Source organism: Neopsephotus bourkii, unplaced genomic scaffold (genome assembly GCF_033783945.1).
Source record: "Neopsephotus bourkii isolate Nb327-2 ecotype Australia unplaced genomic scaffold, CSIRO-AGI_Nbou_v1 NB_908, whole genome shotgun sequence".
Taxonomy (NCBI): domain Eukaryota; kingdom Metazoa; phylum Chordata; class Aves; order Psittaciformes; family Psittacidae; genus Neopsephotus; species Neopsephotus bourkii.
Genome location: NW_026901402.1, coordinates 1,164,460 through 1,184,130, shown reverse-complemented (window position 1 = coordinate 1,184,130; position 19,671 = coordinate 1,164,460). Strand labels below are relative to the sequence as shown.

Below are 19,671 nucleotides of genomic sequence, written 5' to 3'. Positions count from 1 at the left end.
TCCAGGTTGCTCAGAGTGTCTGTGGAATCTGTATCCTTGAAAGTCTTCAAAACAAAGCCCAGAGCAGCCTGCTCTCAATTTTATCTTGTATCTGTTTTGGACTGGCTGACTGCCTGAAGTATCTTTATGCCTAGAATATTATGTGGTCTTGTGTAGGACAAAAATTGTAATCTTCCCATTCTGTTGAGGTTTGATAAGGTCTGACTTGGAATATTTTGTGCTGTTTTGGGCACCATAAAATCAGGGAGGATTTGTATATATTGGATAGGGTCCCAAGTCACCACAAACATAATCAGATAATTTTGAAACATGATTAAAACGTGGGTTAATATTTCAGACTTCTGAATGCAAGAGGAGGTCTAATGTGGAACATTCACGCGAGACAGCATTGTTCTCTGCTTCAGAGGAACCAACTTAAATTACGTTGTACTGGGTTTTGTCTAAAATAAGAACTGAAAATGGATTTCAAGTCTGACCCACTTTAATATATTCAATAGAGTTTATAAGAACAGAGGGAAGTGAAATTTTGCAGTCTTTTTGTAAGATTAAAAAAAAAAGACAATTGCTCTTCTTGTTGAAAAGCCATATTGAAGAATGTCAATCAAAATTTTTTTCCTCCTAGAAACTTAGAAGGGGATGTTGCCCTGAGAAGTTCTGCGGCTGTCTATACGTACTGCAAATCCCGAGGTCTGTTTGCAGGTGTATCCCTGGAAGGAACATGTTTAATTGAAAGGAAAGAAACAAATCGCAAGTAAGTTCTCTTTAAAAGATTCAGTGAATGCATAGTGATAAAATTAACTAGGACACATTCAATCTGGAAAAATCTTTGTTGTAAGAACATACTGTGCTGAGTTTAGAGTTTCTTGAGGCAGAAGGGTTTCTTCAATTTGGACATCTTGCAATGGGTGTTGAGATGATGCTGACTGTTCAGAGATTTTATATATATATTAGGTGTTTCTAGCAGCTTCTCAGAGTAGCCACCCTTGCAGCCCTGCCTCTTACCAAAACTTTGCCATCTAAATCCAGCACCATGTTGTAGAAGATAGGTATTGAGGTATTTACTGCATAATAATATTCTTTTAGGCAACTTGAAACAAACAAAAAAAGTATCTGGTTTAGACCATCAGTGAAATAGGAAAAATGCCCAGCTTATGAAATAGTGCTTCCTTTTGCATCCTGTTAAGTTTAAAATCCAGAGAACCTCTTGAGTGTCTTGCACTTCTATGCTCTGTGTTTCTGAAAACTTTGATTCTGGTAACATCAGCAAAGACTTAACACTAATTTTAATCACAGCATGTCAGTAATTTTTAGCTATCTTCATAAAATTCCATTCAGGAATTCTTTTCATTAAAGAATCTATTAAAGTGTTTTGGAAAAGTGGTGTGGTGTTTATTGGTGAAGCACTGGAGTGGGATGCCCAAGGAAGTTGTGAATGCTCCATCCCTGGCGGTGTTCAAGGCCGGATTGGACAGCGCCTTGGGTGGCATGGTTTAATGTGAGATGTCCCTGCCCATGGCAGGGGGGTTGGAACTAGATGATCTTAAGGTCCTTTCCAACCCTAACTGTTCTATGTTTCTATTCAGTTTGCTGTGTGATTGGATTTCAGAAGGTCTAGTTGATTTATACTGTGTGACCAGGAACAAAATATTACTCACAAAGAATAGATAGAAATAAGATGGTAGGTAGGCATTGAGGTTTGCTGCAATTACTTATTATTCCAGATTTACATAATTGAATTAATTCTGTCGCTTCTCACTATATGATCAGTAGGAGAAATGCAGGGACAGGGAGGGGGGCAACATTTGTACAGATTAATTTATCTAGACATTGAAATGTAATGATGATCACATACCTGGCATCTTTTCTTCTGCATCAGGTTTTATGGCCAGGATATTCGTGCTAGTGCCATCTTGCTTGGTGATGTGCCTTTTCCTGCACAAGCAGAAGATCTTTATGAAACTCTAGCATCCTTCACTGAAGTATATGAAAATGAAGAGCAAAAAAATAATCCAGGAAAAGCTGTAAGGGAACAAAGAAGGGTTTGTGCACCTCTTTTTCACATAGGCTTTCTCTGCTCCTGAGCTGTTCCTAGTCAGTGGTAATGTTGATGTTCATGTGACATTGTTCATTATTGGAAGCTTAAGCACATTGTAGATACTTCATATAAGTAATACATTCATTCAAGTATTGCCCTGGTAGGCTCTTGTGGACAAAAATGTTGTTGATTTTGCTTTGCATCCTCCAGGATAATAAAGTACATCTTTGTTTTTACAATAGTGCGTAATCAAATCTGAGGTGATGATTAGAAAAGTTTGTTCAATTATTCCTAATCAAGTTAATCTGCAAATAACATGTGGGTTTAATAATAATGAAGTTAATACCAGTCTTGATGTTGATACTTTTTTCTGTTTTTCTTCCCTTCAAACAATCACATTTACAAGGTCATACTAAGACTGTAGATGTTTTCTTGTAGATGTTGATGTTACAGATAAACAGTAATTTACTTCCATCTTTGTTAAACCATGGTAAGTTACATTACAGTTACGTATGTTACTAGTTCCTCAGTGTGCTTCTGGAGTTCACACAGTTTCAGTGGAGAAAGAGTGATCTTTATTTTTTTTTTTCCAGTGTAACTTGTTCTGCCTCTAGGCTCTGAATTTACAATCTACTTCCAGGTGTGATACAAATTTTGTATTAAAATTTGTATGTTTTAGGTAAATGACCCACCTGCTAGACCATCGTTGAGACCTGAACCACCTAAACCCACTGTTAGACCAGCACCACCAGGTTAAAAACATTTTGATAATCATTAATTTATTCTCTAAATAAAATTAGACACTGAAGCTAATGAATATTATGCAATTATTATAGTAGTAGCTGTTTCTATAAAAACTTGGGCAAACATTGTAAGCGTGTTGGGATAGTGCCATGAGCACTAAAAGGTAAATGTTTTGTTTGGTTTGCTATATATAGTGTTTGTGTAGTTATTTAAGCAGGTAACTGTTCAAAGGGAACCATTCATGATTATTGCATGCTTAGAAGCCCCATGGTACAATGAAGCTTTTTAGTAAAAACAACAGTCCTACTAGAAACTGCTAGTCCTACTCCTAGAAATTCTGGTTTCTAGAAAACTTAGTTTCTCTTTTAGGTTGTCATTATCTATTAATAGGTAGATGTCTCACAGCAGAGCAGAGTAGGCAGAATTTTGGCTCTGTAACAGTTTGACTACCAAAGTGCTATCATTGAATGTGAGGCTTTAATATGTAGCTCCTATTGTTGACTTGATTTATTTCTCCAGACAAGGATAGAAGGCAAAGTCCTTATTTCTTTCTTGGGTACTGCTCCTTAGGTAACTGCAATCATTTTATAACTATTGAACATGTATTACAAAAGCAGTATATGAAATATAATAATATGTGATGTATATTATATAACTTGTTACTTTTTCTCTTTCAGCTAAAAAGAATACAAACAAACTTTATCCTGAGCTTCCAAATGATTATGCCTCTGCGGGTAAGTACTAAGATTACACGTATTTTACTAATGCAATGTGCAATCTGAGAAATCCTAAAAGTACTTTGAAAGACATCTAACAGTATCTGGCCATACATATTTTTCTTCATTGTCCATATGTTAAGAGATTCAGATCTTTTATGCTTTCTGAAAATATTTCACAAATGTGAATCTTATTCCCTGGCCTTATATTCCAATATCAGTGTTCTTTCTCTGAACAGCATAAGTTCTTTTGCTTTATTCAGTCAGCTTGAAAAACTAATTGAAAGCAGTAAAACTGTTTTATATTACCACCTAATTGAAATGAAAAAGAAAACTGATATAACAAGCTTGTGCCCAACTCCTTATGCAAGGTACTGTAACTGCTGTTTTAATTAAAAAATGTTTCTGCAGGTCATATCTGATTATGCTGGCATAAACACAGATTTTCTTGCAGTTATACTTCTTCAGGTTTATGCACTGAGTTCAGGACTTTTTTTTTAATTATTATTATTTTTTAAATTCTGATTCTCTTAATTTTAAAGCACTTTTGGCTCTAATGGAAGAATTTTACTGTGTAGTACTTGCGCAGTACTCTTGAACTGCATGGAGACTATTGTCTGGAAATTTGTGATTTGCTAGGAAAAAAAATAATAATAAAAAGTGCCTATGTTCACATGCCTGCTGTAGTGTTCTCTCCCACCAGGTTCTCATCTTTCACAGGTAAAAGGCTGTTAGCTGTTTAAAGTCAGTGAAATAAATTATTTCTACCATGAAATATATTGTCCATTTGATAAACAAATATTTTCATGGTCTCTGCTATGATCAAAACCAAGACCAAGGCATTATATATTACATACATATATGTTTATATATATATATGAATGTGTCCACACAGTTGCATATATTGAGTGCACCACTTGAAAGTAAAATCAAACTTTTGAAAATGGAGCTAAAGTCAAGCTTGATAATAGATCACAGTGAAAAGTTTATTTTAGGTAGAGTACTGTGATTTAACACACTATTTAAATAGTTGTCTGAAGGTGAAATCTTCATTGTGTTTTTCATTTCTTGGTTAATGTAATTAGAGATTTTTCACTAAAAAGTAAGATAAATTATCTGTGTCATTGTCTTTACATTCTCTTTCATACCTTTTCTGTATACATGCTGTTGATGTGTGTATCTCTTGAGGGGACCAACATAGTAGGATCTTAAACTCAGCTGTTGATGTGACTTCTGCAGATTAGAGATTTTCTGAGAATCAAAATTTGCTGTTGTGCTCTATGATTTTTACCAGGAAAAGAACGATGATCCTAGTGATCTGTACTCAGCAGCTGTCATCCAAAACAAAAAAAAAATTAGTCTCCTGGCCACTCAAATTAAAGTTTCTCACTTTTCTTGGACAAATTGAGAAGAGATTGCTAAAGCAGTAGGAAAATCTTTCACACACATTTGCTCTATTAAAGGAAGAGTTCTTTCTCAGGTGCAAGAGACAAGGTAGAAATCTTCAAGAACTATCTCTGATTCAGGATTCTTTGAAATAAATATGTAGACTTGATCAGTCTACGACTGATGATTCCTAACAGTTTCTAGAAATACACCAGCTTATTTTTGAGGAGCGCAAGGGGCAGCAGCATCTGTATAAATGTTACTCCCTGCAAGAAATGATGTCTCACGGTAAATCTGTTTACTTTACAAGCTTGGCATGGTGTATTTTGCTTGCTGTTGCAGACTGCATTTCCATAGGAAATAGTTTGAATGCCAACTGAATCCTCAGAAGTACTGTGTGTTTCTAAAGGCTAGAGAATGTTCTTACCCCAGGGAAAAATCAAGGGTAAAGTCCTTTACCCTGAGTGTTTCAATACCATAGCGTACGTGCATGCTGATGGTGGGCTGGAACAGAGTTGAAGCTCCTTTTACAGCAGTTAACATCAGAGTGTATTAATGCTGGATGGTGGAATAGAAGGAGGCTTAAGGCCATACCACCTGTCAATAATCTCTTTCTGCATGTTTATAGTCCAGATGATTTCAATAGAGCTGCCTAGCAGCTATAGTTCATACTAGCCAATTTTGATTGCAGGATTACTTGCTGCAACTGGTGTTCTTCGGTCATCTGAAGAAAATGTCTTCAGCATTTTTTTTGCATCTTCCTAGTTAAAATACATATATATATTAGTTAATTAATAGAAGAGTGTATGAAACTAACCCTTAGGAAGCTACATTTTAGGTGTAAGGGCTGATGCAGGGGTAGGTTTTGATGCTCAGCAATAAGCTGGTCTGGATTGCCAACAGTAAGGACTTGCTTTTGGGTGGGAAGGGAGGAGGATGGGTTTGTGTTATGAAGCTTTGGTTTTGCAACAGTTACAAAAGTACTAGAGAGGTTAAAACATTAATTTTTCTCATTAGGCAGAAGAAGAGCTAGACTTCTGGATGAAACATTTTTAATTATTTTATGTGGGCTGTGTTATCTAGATAGGTAATATAACCTATTTCAAATGCAAGAAGAATGTTAAATGAAAAACATGTTTTTCTTAACTGACAGTGTGATACCTGAACTCAGATGCAAGTAGATTGTTTTCATGTAACTGAATAGTACTTAAGGTAATGCATTTAGTTGTAAGATTAGGTTCAGTAATGCTTTAAAATGTTTCCAGAAACTTGAAAATACCACAATTTATTATTTTAATTAACAATCTGCAGAAGCCTTTTACAATCCTGAGGAAAAAGAAACAAACCAACCAACCAAAACCCAATAACTGATATGGTTATTGAGATTCACTGAAGTATGAAGTTGCTACAGTAGCAGAGATTTTTCTGGTGACTGTTCAGATAAAGAAATTGGATTTGCTTATGAGTATGGTAGTTCATACTTCCTCCATTACTAAAATTAGGGATTTGCAGCTTCATTTTACTACTTTTTCCCCTCTATGCTGTACAATTTAACAAAAGGGTCAACAAGGCATTACAAGCTTTATTACCATGATCTAGCTTTTACTTTATCTGGGTGGAAGGTTTCTGTACTACATCTGTAATATAATGACCCATGGTTCTTCAGTGGACTAATTCGGCATTGTAGATGCAGGAGAAGTTTATTTTATTAGAACTTTTTTTTTAGATACATTAGTTTGATAGCTTGTCATGCTGGAATATCTATTCATACATGGTAGTTTTGCATTAGTGTTATGATTTCTAATTATTTCTGCTTGGGGTACTGCCACGGAGCAGCAAGTAACCAAAAATGTAGATAAATGGTTACTTGACTTAGTTTTCTATCCTCCTTATAGTTTGCTGAATACTGTAGGATTCTGAAAACAGTGCCATGATTTCCCAGCTGAACTGGTAGTAACAGGGGCAGCAGTCTTCTAGTAAAAGTAGAAGCTAGGTTAAAGTGAATGTTGGTGAGAAGCAAATCAAAAACAGGTAAATTGCTCAGAATCGAAAGTCAGGTATTTTTTCACTTCAGCTCAGCTAATCAAGGAAGGACTGGTTCACATGTTTGGAAAAAAAATCCCTTCAAGTTGCCAAGATGCAGAAACAATCAGGAAACAGACATGAGGCAGGAAAGGGGATGAAAATGCAAAAAAAGGTTTTCCATCCACTGTTCTTTCACTACTCATTCACAGTTATCAAAAATCATTATGAGCTTGAGTTCTCTGGCCTCACAAATGCGTACGTGCTTAGTGCTTCATTCTGATTTCGCTCTGTAGTGTGTTTCCTTTAAAAAATGTTTATAACAAGGCCTGTGTCTACAAAACTGTAAGTCCAAATGCTAATCATAAACACAAAAGCAGTTCTTTTTATAACAGTATAAGTAATAATTTTGTCATAATTTGGCAAAAGTAATGATGCTGTTTGCATCTTTTAAGCAGTCGTGATTTGTTTAAGAAACTCATGAGAACTTGTTCCCCAAAGGTTTTCTTCAGATTTCTCTCAAACTCTCTCAGAAGGCTTTCTTACCATCCAGAGTTAATTGAGCTAAATAGTTTTAAAATTCATTTTATCTTGGGGAGAATGTGTGCCCTCTGATTTTGATTTTTGAACTGAATAAATTATTTATCTGCAGACACTGAACTCTTAAGATTATTATTGTGCGTAAAGTCATCACACCCAAGCATGATTACAGTAAAACTTTAACAAAAAAAGACCTAATTTTTTAGCAGAAATATTCTACTTTGAAAAAAACATGAAAATATTAACAGATGTTACCGCCTCATTAGGCATATACTTGTATTCTTATATGCTGAAAGAGGTGCTATATCAAGCCTACTGATGAAGACACAGAGGCAAATGAGAAATGTTACTGGTTTCCCTCCTTCCTTCAGTGATAGTTTGAGTGATTTGCCAACCTTATTATTGAAAATTCATGCCTTCCCATATTAATTTGTCTGCATCTTTTAGACAATGCTGTTTGTTGTGGCTTTCTTCACTATATTATAGAGTACTTTCCTGCCCAGGGTTTTCTTTGTTCCCCTCTTGTTCCCTTTGAGACACTTGTGCTGTAATCAAGTCACCTTTTGATCTTCCTTGATCTTTCTTTTGATTGCTAAACAGACTGATGAGCTCTTTGTCATAAGTAATTTTCCTCTCCAGTTTTAAATAGTGCTACAAATAGCAAATTCTGAGATGTAAGCTCAGTAAGATTTGGGCTCCTAAAAGCCATAATGAATATGGACAAAGCTCCAGTCCTTACCTTTTTTTTTTTTTTTTTTTTTTAACCTTCTTACATACTACTACTTTATGTTAAAATGGTTGAGACAATGTCAGGGTTTCATAGAAGAGTTTGTGTTGGAAGGGACTTTAAGATCATGCAGTTCCAACCTGCCTGCCATGGGCAGGGTCACCTTCCACTAGACCAGGTTGCTCAAAACCCCATCCAACCTGACCTTGAACAGTGCCAGGGATGGGGCAGCCACAACTTCTCTGGGCAACCTGTTACAGTGCCTCTCCACTCTCCACTCCCATAGTGAAGAAACCCCTTTTGATTAGGCGGTATTATGAAGCTGCAGTAAACTCATTTTTTGTTAACTAAAACCCTCTCAGAGATGCTGCTTTTGATGCCTGTTGTTCTGTTTTGCAGCTCTCTGAGGGCAAAAGCATAATTTTTACTTGTAACTGCATCTCCCGTTTCTTATTTTACGTGCATGCTTGTTCTGCAGTTCAGTTTCCATCTGACTTACGATCTTGTTATTCTTAGAACTGTTATCCTGTAGAATAATATTGATCAAATTCAGGGAAAAGACAAAATATAACCTGGAATGTTGACAGCATTCTAGCTGTCTCTTCATTAATCAGTACCTCTAATCATGTGTACTGCTGAGCTTATTTAAAAACAGTGTAGTGAAAAGATGTGATTTTTAGTTCGAGCTGTTGGAAGAGAGCATCACTCTAAGCAAAGCAAGCCTGTTTTAAAGTTGCAAGCACATAATGTGTGTTGAAGCAATCCCTTTGTTTTTCGGATATGCAGCTCAAATTAGTTTTAACAAAACTAGTACTATTTTAGACCAATGCAAACTTAACTGGAAGTCTGATATGCAGCTATTTATATCAGCTGTGCAGTTCCATATTTAGAAATACCCACTGACAAAAAAATTCTGACAACTAAACTATAAGAGAAACATAAGTGTTCCTAAATCTCCGCTTGATTGAGTGACTTTTGAGTTACACATTTTTATGGTAATTCAAACTAAACACTGCAACAGTGAAGTAAAAGTATCTCATCAGTTTGCAAGCCAGTAGTTTAACCTGAACCTGAAGTTTTGCTTTTCCTTTGTTGTAATACCTGAAGTTTTGCTTTTCCTTTGTTGTAATACCTGAAGTTTTGCTTTTCCTTTGTTGTCAGAAAACATACTGAAAGCCTGTCTTTCTAGAATATTGACAATATTGTAGGTCTTGCTTCTTTCTGTATATTCTGAATCAAGATGATTTAAAATAGCATCATCATTCTGGAGATTCATTTGCCAACTTGAAGGTAAAATGAATCAAAGCTTTTAACTTCTACTTAAGTGAGATTAAAAAATGGTTTTTGTACCATGCTATCTGCATAGACATGGAAGGGAGAAGGAATCCAAAATCTGTTGGTTTTAAGGATGAAGGAAGGCTCCATGGTTCACAATAAGGGAAAAAATGCATTTTGTTTTTGAACTGGAAATGAAGTCATCCATGGAAATATGATTTATTTCTGTCACTGGCTGATATTTCAGAAATGTTGGCCTTGAGTCATTTTCATAGGCATTAGACTGTACACTTTAAAAGTCTATTCAGTAATGGATATATGATAACTTGGAGATAAATAGAAACATCTGCTTCTCCTGTTGGAGCATTGATAAAGGAAGCCTTTCAGTTGAATTTTCCATATTTTTGTGTCATATTTCTGAGCTCTTACTCCTTGTAGATAAGGAAGTTCTCCCATTGTGTGTATTCCTGGAGTCGGGTAGACATTTTTTATGGTGAATAAAAGATAATTATTTCAGCAATTAACTGAAAAGTGAATAAAATAATAAAATCAAATAGGTGCGTATTCCTTTAGATGTTGTGTATGTGGAACTGATAAAAAGCCACTCTTCATTATTCAGTTCATGAACTTTTCCTTTTCCAGGAAAGGCAGAGATTTGCTGTAGGATCAAGTTGAGCCATTTCACATTGTAAGCAAGAACCCTCATCAAGCTGTGCAGAAATCTGTTCCTTCTGTACTATAATTTGAGGAGGAAGTCTAGGAGATTATAAACTGTAAAATCAGTTAAGACATCTCAATGTGACTAATAGATATTTGCTGTAGAAAATTTTTACGAAGTAAGATATATGATGTATCTGTCATAATCTTTCATGACACTGTCTAGTAATTTAGTAAACATGAAGAAGTTAATTCCCAGAAAAGTAAAAAAAAAATACCTTTTATTTTTTTTCTTTGTGGGATTTTGTTTGGGGTTTTTTTGGTTTGTTTGTTTGAAGAGTTTTAGCTAAGCTTGGGTCTGTATTTGTTTTTCATGGCAAGGCTTGTGATGTGTTTATATTTAGAAAAATAAAACATCCATCTGGAGGTCCCCCACAGTATTAATTTTCTTGCTATTATGAGCTCTTTCTTAATACTAACCGAACCCAGGAAATCCCAGGAAATTATTTTTGAGACTATTTTTATCCCTGATTCATTTTTACTAGGTTCATACTATTACTATCGTGAATGTAATAAGTCAGATAATCAAGCTGCTTGTGGCTTATGTTGTGGCAAGCTGAGAGGAAAATACGTAGCATGCAGGACTTCACTGGTCATACTGAAACAAATAAATTACTGTATTTAATCAACTAACTCAAAATACAACAAGACAGAGAGATTGAGGTCAGACATGCTAGGGTGAAATTGTTGTCTTTCTGGTGTGAGCATGCAGGGGCAGAGAGCTGTTGTGCTAAATATGAACCAGATATATTGGCACAGGGAACAGTATTTTTTTCTTGGCATTTTGGAATAAAAATTAGGTAACTGGAGCTAAATCACAGGAAAATCTCAGTGCAATCTGTACTTATTTTTTAAGTGTGGTTCACAGCAGTTAAAATATGAAAAGGTTCATGTGAACACATAAATGTTAAATGGTATGGGTTAAAGTCTTTTCTTTGAAGCCCTTGTCAATCAGGCAGCTTAATGTTTTGGCATATTTATGAAATAGATGCTTAAAAAGTTGTTTCAGTGTTGTGTCCTGCATTAGATAGTATTTTCTTTATTATTCAAGTAGTAGGACAAAGGCAAGTTTAAATTGCTTTCCTATCTATTTATCTGGAAGAGTCTTTGGGAGTATGAGAGCTTCTGCTTCATTAATACTTGTAGAAGCCAAACAGGATTTTCAGGTACCTCAAGGAAGTGATAGATATACAGGATTTCTATCCAGACTCTGGCAAAATGCCCTGTGCTTGATTGACTTGAGATGAAAACTAACACTGATTTAAGAAACAGAGATAATTTTGCAGTAATGGTAAGGTGATACCTACAGATCCATCACGATAGTAGGGACAAGAAGTTTCGCTGCATCTGAAAACTGCATGTTTGAGAACATCTTGATTTCCACATAGTCCCCTTATCTCTGCTAAAAGGCAGGAAGGAGATGGAAGGAAATGCTGTGTATAAGTTCCTGGAAGGATACTGAACATCTACTTTATACTAAGTGCTAAGGGAAAACTCTTATATTACCTTCCTTTCATTGGGAGTTCATTAGTTTTTGCCCTGATTGAAAAAACACTTTAAAAATATTTTTCCATGACCAGTGAAATTAAGTGCCATGATTCCCAAAAAAGTGATGAGTTCTCTGTCATGGAGGGACCGGAGGTCCTGCCTCTACTTTGTCTGTGCTAGTTCAATGTTAGATTGTGCAGATCAGCCAGCTGGATATTGCTGATTGCACCAAGAAGGTCATTCACATATTGTAGAAAAATAATGTAGGTTTCTGAATAAGAAAATAAATAAAAATTGCAAAAACAAATCAATAAGGCAAACACTAATACAAACTTAAATTAGTGTGACAAATAACTGTTGTAGAACTGGTGTAATAATGCTTCTCACTTTTACAAAAAGTTACAGTTTAAAGAGTTTCTTACCTGATCATGGGGAGATCTGGCAAGGATTTAATTGAGGCTTCTGTGGTTATATTCCGTTGAGTTTCACTTTCTCATTAACAATTTTATCACCATCTTAGGCAACCTTCAAATAGTCGTTTTCCAGTTGCTTGTTTCGTTGAGAAACCCAACTGGAAGTGACCTCTAATGGAAAGGAAGTGTGAGGCATTTTAATTTGTTCATACACTGGGAGGCTTGAAACAGTCTTCCCTCTTAACTCTCAGTGGTTCGTATTTGTGTTCTCAGCAGACCCTTTGCTATTAGCAAGGAAGATGTCAAAGGAAAAAAAAATAAATAAGAAAATAGACTCTTCTGTAAAGAAAAATAGAAGGGAAAAACTTGCTGTGGTACACAATTTCATGTACTGGTCGCTTGACATAAAGTTCAGACCATCTCTTCCTTAGTCCTTCCACCAGTTCTGTTATTTGTCAGGTACAATAGAAGGATGAGGAAGAATTTGGGATTAGTGGTACAGCTGGGTGTGGGGCAGCAGAGGAAGTTTGGAGGTAGAGTTGGGGCAAAATCTGCCTTCATGTTTGTTGCACATTGGATTAATTTGAGTTAGTGGCTGAATCCCACCTGCAAGTTAGAATTTCCTCATATTTGAACTAAGGGATGGTTTTTGGTTTTGGTTTGGATTTTTTTTGTTTGGTTGGCTTGTTTGTTTTGTGTTTGGGTTTTGTTGTCTTGTATGGGTTGTTTTGGGGGGGTTTGGTTTGGTTTTTTCCCCCACAAATGTAGTTACTATAAGCTTTTGCTTTTGAAGGAGCATCTAGGCATCCAATATTTCACATGACCTAAAGCATATGTAGCATTGCATCATGTTCACAAAAGTATGAAGAATACTGTTGTCAGAACCATGCAGCTGCTCACCCACTCTCCTCCCTCCCCCCACTCCCAGAGGTCTGGGAAGGAGAATTGAAAGAATATAACTCCCACGGGTTGAGATAAGAACAGCCCAGTAACTAAGGTATAACACAAACCACTGCTGCTACTACCAACAGTAATAATGACAAGGGAAATAACAAGGGAAGAGAATACAACTGCTCACCACCTGCCAACTGATACCCAGCCCGACCCGAGCAATGATCTAGCCCTTCCAGTTAACCGCCCCCAGTTTATATACCAGGCATGATGTGCTGTGGTATGGAATACCTCTTTGGCTAGTTTGGGTCAGGTGTCCTGGGTCTGCTTCCTCCCAGCTTCCCCTCCCCCAGGCAGAGCATGAGACTCACGAAGTCCTTGGTCAGAGTAGACATCACTGAGCAACAACTAAAAACACTGGTGTTACCAGCGCTTTTCACAGACTGACAGTCAAAACCACAGCACTGCACCAGCTACTAAGAAGGAGAAAAGTGACTGCTGCAGCTGAACCCAGGACAACTGCCGATACCATTTTTAATTTTAACTGAAAGCTTCAGAACTGTTTGCTGTTTCATTTCATGAACTTTGTCATAGCTGTGTACTTTTTTGGCCAGACTGATGCAGTGAGTATTCAGCGAAGGCTGGCAGGGCTAGCCTGGCAATCATAGTGTGAACACGTTAGGTGATGGTGGCAGTCCGAGATGCTTCATCCTCATGAGGGTGAATGCTTTAAGTTGCAACATTTGCAGTAATCAGTTTAGGCATCAATTCATGGATATGTGCTGTTTCTAGCCTCAGTTTACAGAAATTATTCTGTGATGAAGTAGGGGTGTCTGCCTTTCTCCTACAAGTTTACACTGTAGTCAGATGATACAGGATTGTGCCATGGGATACTGTAAGTGGAAGTACAATTGCTTGTGTCACCATTTGGTAGAGGAAGGAAACATCTGTTGAATACCTTTTGAATTTAGAAGCTGATGGAGACTATGGTATAGGTAGAGTTAATGATAGCTGTACCTACAGTAGAGTAATGTAACAGCAATGAGAATAAGTAATTGTGGCAAGAGTAAATTCTAGCATAGCTTTCAACAGCCCCTGAGCCCTTTAAGCCAACTAACATTAACAGAATTTTTCTATATATTGCAGGTGTTCATTCACATAAATTAACTTAGAATAGGGATGAGATTCCAGCTTTTCTTTTTCTTTGCTTTTTTTTTTTTGTTCACAGAAAGCAGTTTCTGAATCTTTAATTTTGAATGACTTGACATGATCTTAAGGTCCTTTCCAACCCTAACTATTCTATGATTCTATGTCTTTATGCTTTTCATTTAAATTTATTCTTAGCAAGATTAAATCTTTTTTGTTTCATGCTCTTTCGCTAAAATACTTTTCTGTCTTGTTTCTTTAGCTGGTAGTAGTAGCCTCTTTCGTCTGAGTTTTATTCTGTGAGGCTCATTTTCATTTCCCCTTGAAAACAGGTTTTCTGTTCCTGGTCATCCTGTTCCCTGTCCAGTTTTAGACATTGGTAATGGGGGTTGTCAACAGCGCTTCAAATGAGGCCTTGTACAATGATATTATTTTTTATATTTCTATATGAAATGCCTCTTTGTCTCATACAACTTTGCTATTTTAAACTATTTTTTCTAACCAATGCAAAGAAGTTTTTTTCCATGCAAGGCTGAAAACAATTTTAGATTGGTATTACCCTAAGAAACTGGCAGAAACTATATAGAATTAATTTGAGTTTACTCCTTTTGGTTTGGGACTTCTTTAGGCTTTTGGAGAGTTCTTTAGTTATGAGGTTTTTTGGGTTTGGCTTCTTTTTTCTTTCCCAGACAGGTAAAAGCTAAGACTTACATCAAGAATCATGTGCAAGTAACTAATTATCAGAATTTTGAATCTAATAGTACAGAGATTTGAGAAGCTAAATACAGAGACAGTGTATTCAAGTTGTGATGTTAACTCAGTATATGTAGAGGAAACATGGAGAAACTTGTCAATGTAATTAAAGATCCACAAATCATTCCTATATTGTCAGTTTGACCTGAATAAAAACAGTGCTTACTTCATTTCAAAATATGAAGGTTATACTTAGCATTGCATTTCAGCTTTTGCAATATGATTTCAACACAGGCATTATTTGCATTAATGTAATCTTGAATATCATAAAGCCCTTGATATTGATATAGTTTATTTGACCATTTCAGTTTGAATGAAAATTTAAATGCTTTTTGAAAAGGCAGAAAAATCCAAAAAGTAGTCAGCAGAAATACTATTATGGAATTGACTCTTGCAAGCTGGAGGGGGGGGGTGGGGGGGTGTTATACCCTGAATATCAAACACATCCACAGATGCTTAACAGAAAAGGCACTTCTTTAATGCAAAAGCTGACTGTGCTGCAACAAAGATAGAAAGCATTCCATCAGCAGATGAAGATGATGAGCCAGCATGTTCCCTACTAGGCCAGAAACTCAAAAACAGTGAAATATGTTTCATACTGAATGAGCTTAATTTGCACAGTAACTTAAACGTTAAATATAGTAAAGTCCGTTTCAACCACCAATGAAACCACAGGTTTCATTGAGACTGTTCAGTTAGTGACACAAATTGATGACCTGGAAGCTGCTTTTAAATTGCCCATTTCTAGCTCATGTGAAAGAAATAAAAAATACTTGATCCTTTTTGTCATTTTTGTGAGTCTTTTGTAGAAATGTGTATAATAGAATCATAGAACGGTTAGGGTTGGAAAGGACCTTAAGATCATCAAGTTCCAACCCCCCTGCCATGGGCAGGGACACCTCGCTCTAAACCATATCGCCCAAGGCCTCGTCCAACCTGGACTTGAACACTGCCAGGGATGGAGCATTCACAACCTCCTTGGGCAACCTATTCCAGTGCCTCACCACCCTAACAGGAAAGAATTTCCTCCTTATATCCAATCTAAACTTCCCCTGTTTAAGTTTTAACCCATTACCCCTTGTCCTATCACTACAGTCCCTAATGAAGAGTCCATCCCCAGCATCCCTATATGCCCCCTTCAGATACTGGAAGGCTGCTATGAGGTCTCCACGCAGCCTTCTCTTTTCCAGGCTGAACAGTCCCAACATATCTTCATATGGGAGGTGCTCCGGTCCCCTGATCATTCTCATGGCCCTCCTCTGGACTTGTTCCAACAGATCCATGTCCCTTTTATGTTGAGGACACCAGAACTGCGCACAATACTACAAGTGAGGTCTCACGAGAGCAGAATAAAAGGGCAGGATCACCTCCTTTGCCCTGCTGGTCACACTCCTTTTGATGCAGCCCAGGATACGGTTGGCTTTCTGGGCTGCAAGCGCACACTGCTGGCTCATGTTCATTTTCTCATCGACCAGCACCCCCAAGTCCTTCTCCACAGGGCTGCTCTGAATCTCTTCTCTGCCCAGCCTGTAGCTGTGTCTGGGATTGCCCCGACCCAGGTGTAGGACCTGTTCTGTTCTGTGCGTAACAGATTTGCAGCTAATGATGAATCTGTTGAGGCTCTGGAGCAAAATTAAGGGTGACATTCCTTGCATGGAACAGCTATGGCTAACTTTGCTTTGTACTGGCTTTAACAGTTTTTTCCAGATGCCATTTCTTTGTTAATGTAGAACGTAATTTTTCCAGAATCATTTTGGAATTTCAGTGTTAACTTTAAATACTTTGAGAATCTTAAGGAGTTGGTTTTGTTGAGCGTTTTGTTTGGGTTTTTTTCACAAAGTAGAGAAAGACAAGAGGTTTTGTTTACTTACCCAAAGCAAGCTATACTTAGTGGCAGAGCAACAGCTAAGGCAAGAAATTATTTGTTCTGATCATGATTTGCTGAGTATCATGTCTCCTGACCTTTGATCAGATGAGCATTACTGGAGATTAATTGAATCAGTGGTGGCATATGACATGCTTCAGGTACCTGTACAGAAAGATTTATGTTTATATCTGATTATAGCAGATTAGTACCTGTAGCTATAAAATGTCAAATCTACTGTGGATATTTAGGCCTTTCCAAACATCTGTTCAGTGAGATCTGATGTTGTTGTGTATGCTGAGGGTTATTTGAAGTGAATCTACATATAACAAACAAAGTAAAAGCCATTACGGAAATTAGTAGTTTAATGTGGATAGGACATTTGAGATTTCATTTTTAAGGTTGAACAAACACTTTTTAATTTGTCCAGAAACAATTAAAATGAAATTTCTAAGTAGGTATATGTCTGTTCTGCTCTAAAAGCTAGGATAAAACCCTTTCTTTTTAGATTAAAGGCTCAAGGTGTTATCCAAGAATATGGAAAATAAAGTACATTAGGTTGAAAAAGAACTTATCTGTATACTGGTATTACTCAGGAACTGAAATTATTTTAATGACTTCTAGTATTTAAGATACAGTTGGGCTACTATTTTTCTTTCTGAATGGGAGCTGCCTGTAGACTTTCTTTCTTGGTATTTTAGCACAGGTAATATTTGGTTGTTATGCAGGTCTTGAAAAGGTAATTTCTTCAGAGAGTCCCATTCTGTAGCATGCTACAGTATACTGCTGCTTTAGTTTTCTCCACTCCCCTGGCTGATGTTTCATCTTCTCTCGAGAAGAAACCTATGACATCTTCTAGTTTGCAGCCCAATTTTTCTGTTATAGCACTTCCTCATTGTCGTGGTTTAAGCCCAGCCGGCAACCCAGAACCACACAGCCGCTAACTCACTCCTCCCCTGCCCTTTCTTCCCCCGCTCCCGGAGGGATGGGGAGGAGAATCGAAAGAATGTAACTCCAACTGGTTGAGATAAGAACAGCCCAGTAACTAAGGTATAACATAAATCACTGCTGCTACCACCAGTAATAATAATCGTAAGGGAAATAACAAGGGAAGAGAATACAACCGCTCACCATCTGCCAACCGATACCCAGCCTGACCCAAGCAGTGATCTAACCCTTCCGGGTAACTGCCCCCAGTTTGTATACTGGCCATGACGTGCTGTGGTATGGAATACCTCTTTGGCTAGTTTGGGTCAGGTGTCTGCTTCCTCCCGGCTTCCCCTCCTCCCTGGCAGAGCATGAGGCTCAGAAAGTCCTTGGTCAGAGTAAACATTACCTAGCAACAACTAAAAACACTGGTGTTATCAGCGCTTTTTGCAGGCTGAAAGTCAAAACCACAGCACTGCACCAGCTACTAAGAAGGAGAAAAATGACTGCTACTGCTGAACCCAGGGCACTCATATAGCACTTCCTTTCATTCTTTCTCTGAATTACCTTACTTCACTTCCATCTTAAGTCTTTAAACACGGACCACTTGTCACTTTCCAGAAATGCTGCTGGTTTAGGCCTATCGATAGGAATGGTGAATGATAAAGCCTGGGAACTGGTATCGCCTAATAAGAGAATCTAACCTTATCAGGTATTATTTTTTTCTGCTTATCATGACATTGTAACCTAGGTAATTCAGTAATCTGACTTAACTTCTGTGCAACCTAGTTGTGAACAGGAAGTCAGCATCACCTTTGTGGGTCTGAGCCCCAGTTTTGAGCCAAATTTCACATTACCTAAACAATATTTGTTAGAAAATACTTAAGAATAGTAAAGCGTTGGAATTCAGGTATCATCAAAGCATGGATTATTAGTTGCATTAAATTTCTCCCATCCATAAAACATTATGAAGATCCACTGAACTATGCCTGTTGAAATCTTAATCTCCAAGGTGGCTATTTTCCAAAAGTCACATGAAATAAGATGTTGTATCTGTTGTGTTTTTATTAGTGCATGTGGTCATAAAGTGGATATTTTAAGGCAGGGTTTTTTTTCAATATTTTAGAACATCACTGATACAATTCTTTTATAATTATATAAAACTTAAAATATTTTTTTTCTTGGTTTACATTCTAGCAGGTAAATGAACCAGTCCTTTTTAAGGAGCTACATATCCAAGAGGTTTTTAAATTTGAGGAAATATTCAAACTGGTAGTCCATACATTGCAAGCCATATATTTTCTATTTCAATAACAGAATCCTGTTTTCTGATGTAGTTTTAATGATCTGGATTGCTTTCTAAAATCTGAGATAAAAAAGTAATATTTTTTTTTCTTGGATGTGTGCATGTAGTTAGTAATAAACATAAAATTATGTACTTTTGTACCTTTATTTCTTTACATCCTAGAGTATCTTTTTTTGTCTTTTCATAACTGTCCTTTGTTCCAAGTCATTTGAGTGTGATTCATAAGAACTATTATGATGAAAACCACTGTTAATTCACATACCTGGAATTTAAAACTAGTGTTCATTCTTGTTTAAAACTCTTAGTTAAAAGCAATTACAAAATGTAATAGTGATACAAGGCATGAGATCCATAAAGTTAAACAATTGAACATCTTGCAGGAAATTAGCATGTAGTAATAATTAGAGATTTCCTCGAAAATCCAGGTCTAAGCTGTAGGTTAAAAAAATAAAATGGGGTTTGACTATGAAAAAAATAAGAAAGGTAACTGTCAAGAAAGCAAGTTTTCAGCCAAAGGCCAATGTCAACAAACAACAAAACAGATGTAAACTGGTAGTGCATTACTTGAAGCTGGACATAAAGAAAGCAGTTTTGCCAACAGGGGGAATACAGCTCTGAAATAGCCTCTCTGAATGAATAGAGGGGTCAAAAAGAGGACAGGCCAAAAAGGTGGTTTAATGTGTGGCAACACACCAGACTCCAACCTGTATCTCAGAGAATG

At 36.8% G+C, this 19,671-nt stretch overlaps 1 protein-coding gene across 3 annotated transcripts in view; it reads left to right on the top strand.

Annotated features, from left to right (window-relative positions):
- Positions 1-19,671, top strand: part of SH3YL1 (SH3 and SYLF domain containing 1) — a 54,741-nt gene that overhangs the window by 26,273 nt on the left and 8,797 nt on the right. For 2 of the 3 annotated variants that reach the window (XM_061357612.1, XM_061357610.1), the window contains exons 6-9: positions 623-751; positions 1,877-2,039; positions 2,715-2,787; positions 3,457-3,513. In XM_061357612.1, the coding sequence (XP_061213596.1) occupies positions 623-751; positions 1,877-2,039; positions 2,715-2,787; positions 3,457-3,513 (422 nt within the window). The remainder of the gene's footprint in view (positions 1-622; positions 752-1,876; positions 2,040-2,714; positions 2,788-3,456; positions 3,514-19,671) is intronic. The other variant, XM_061357611.1, reaches the window with a different exon arrangement.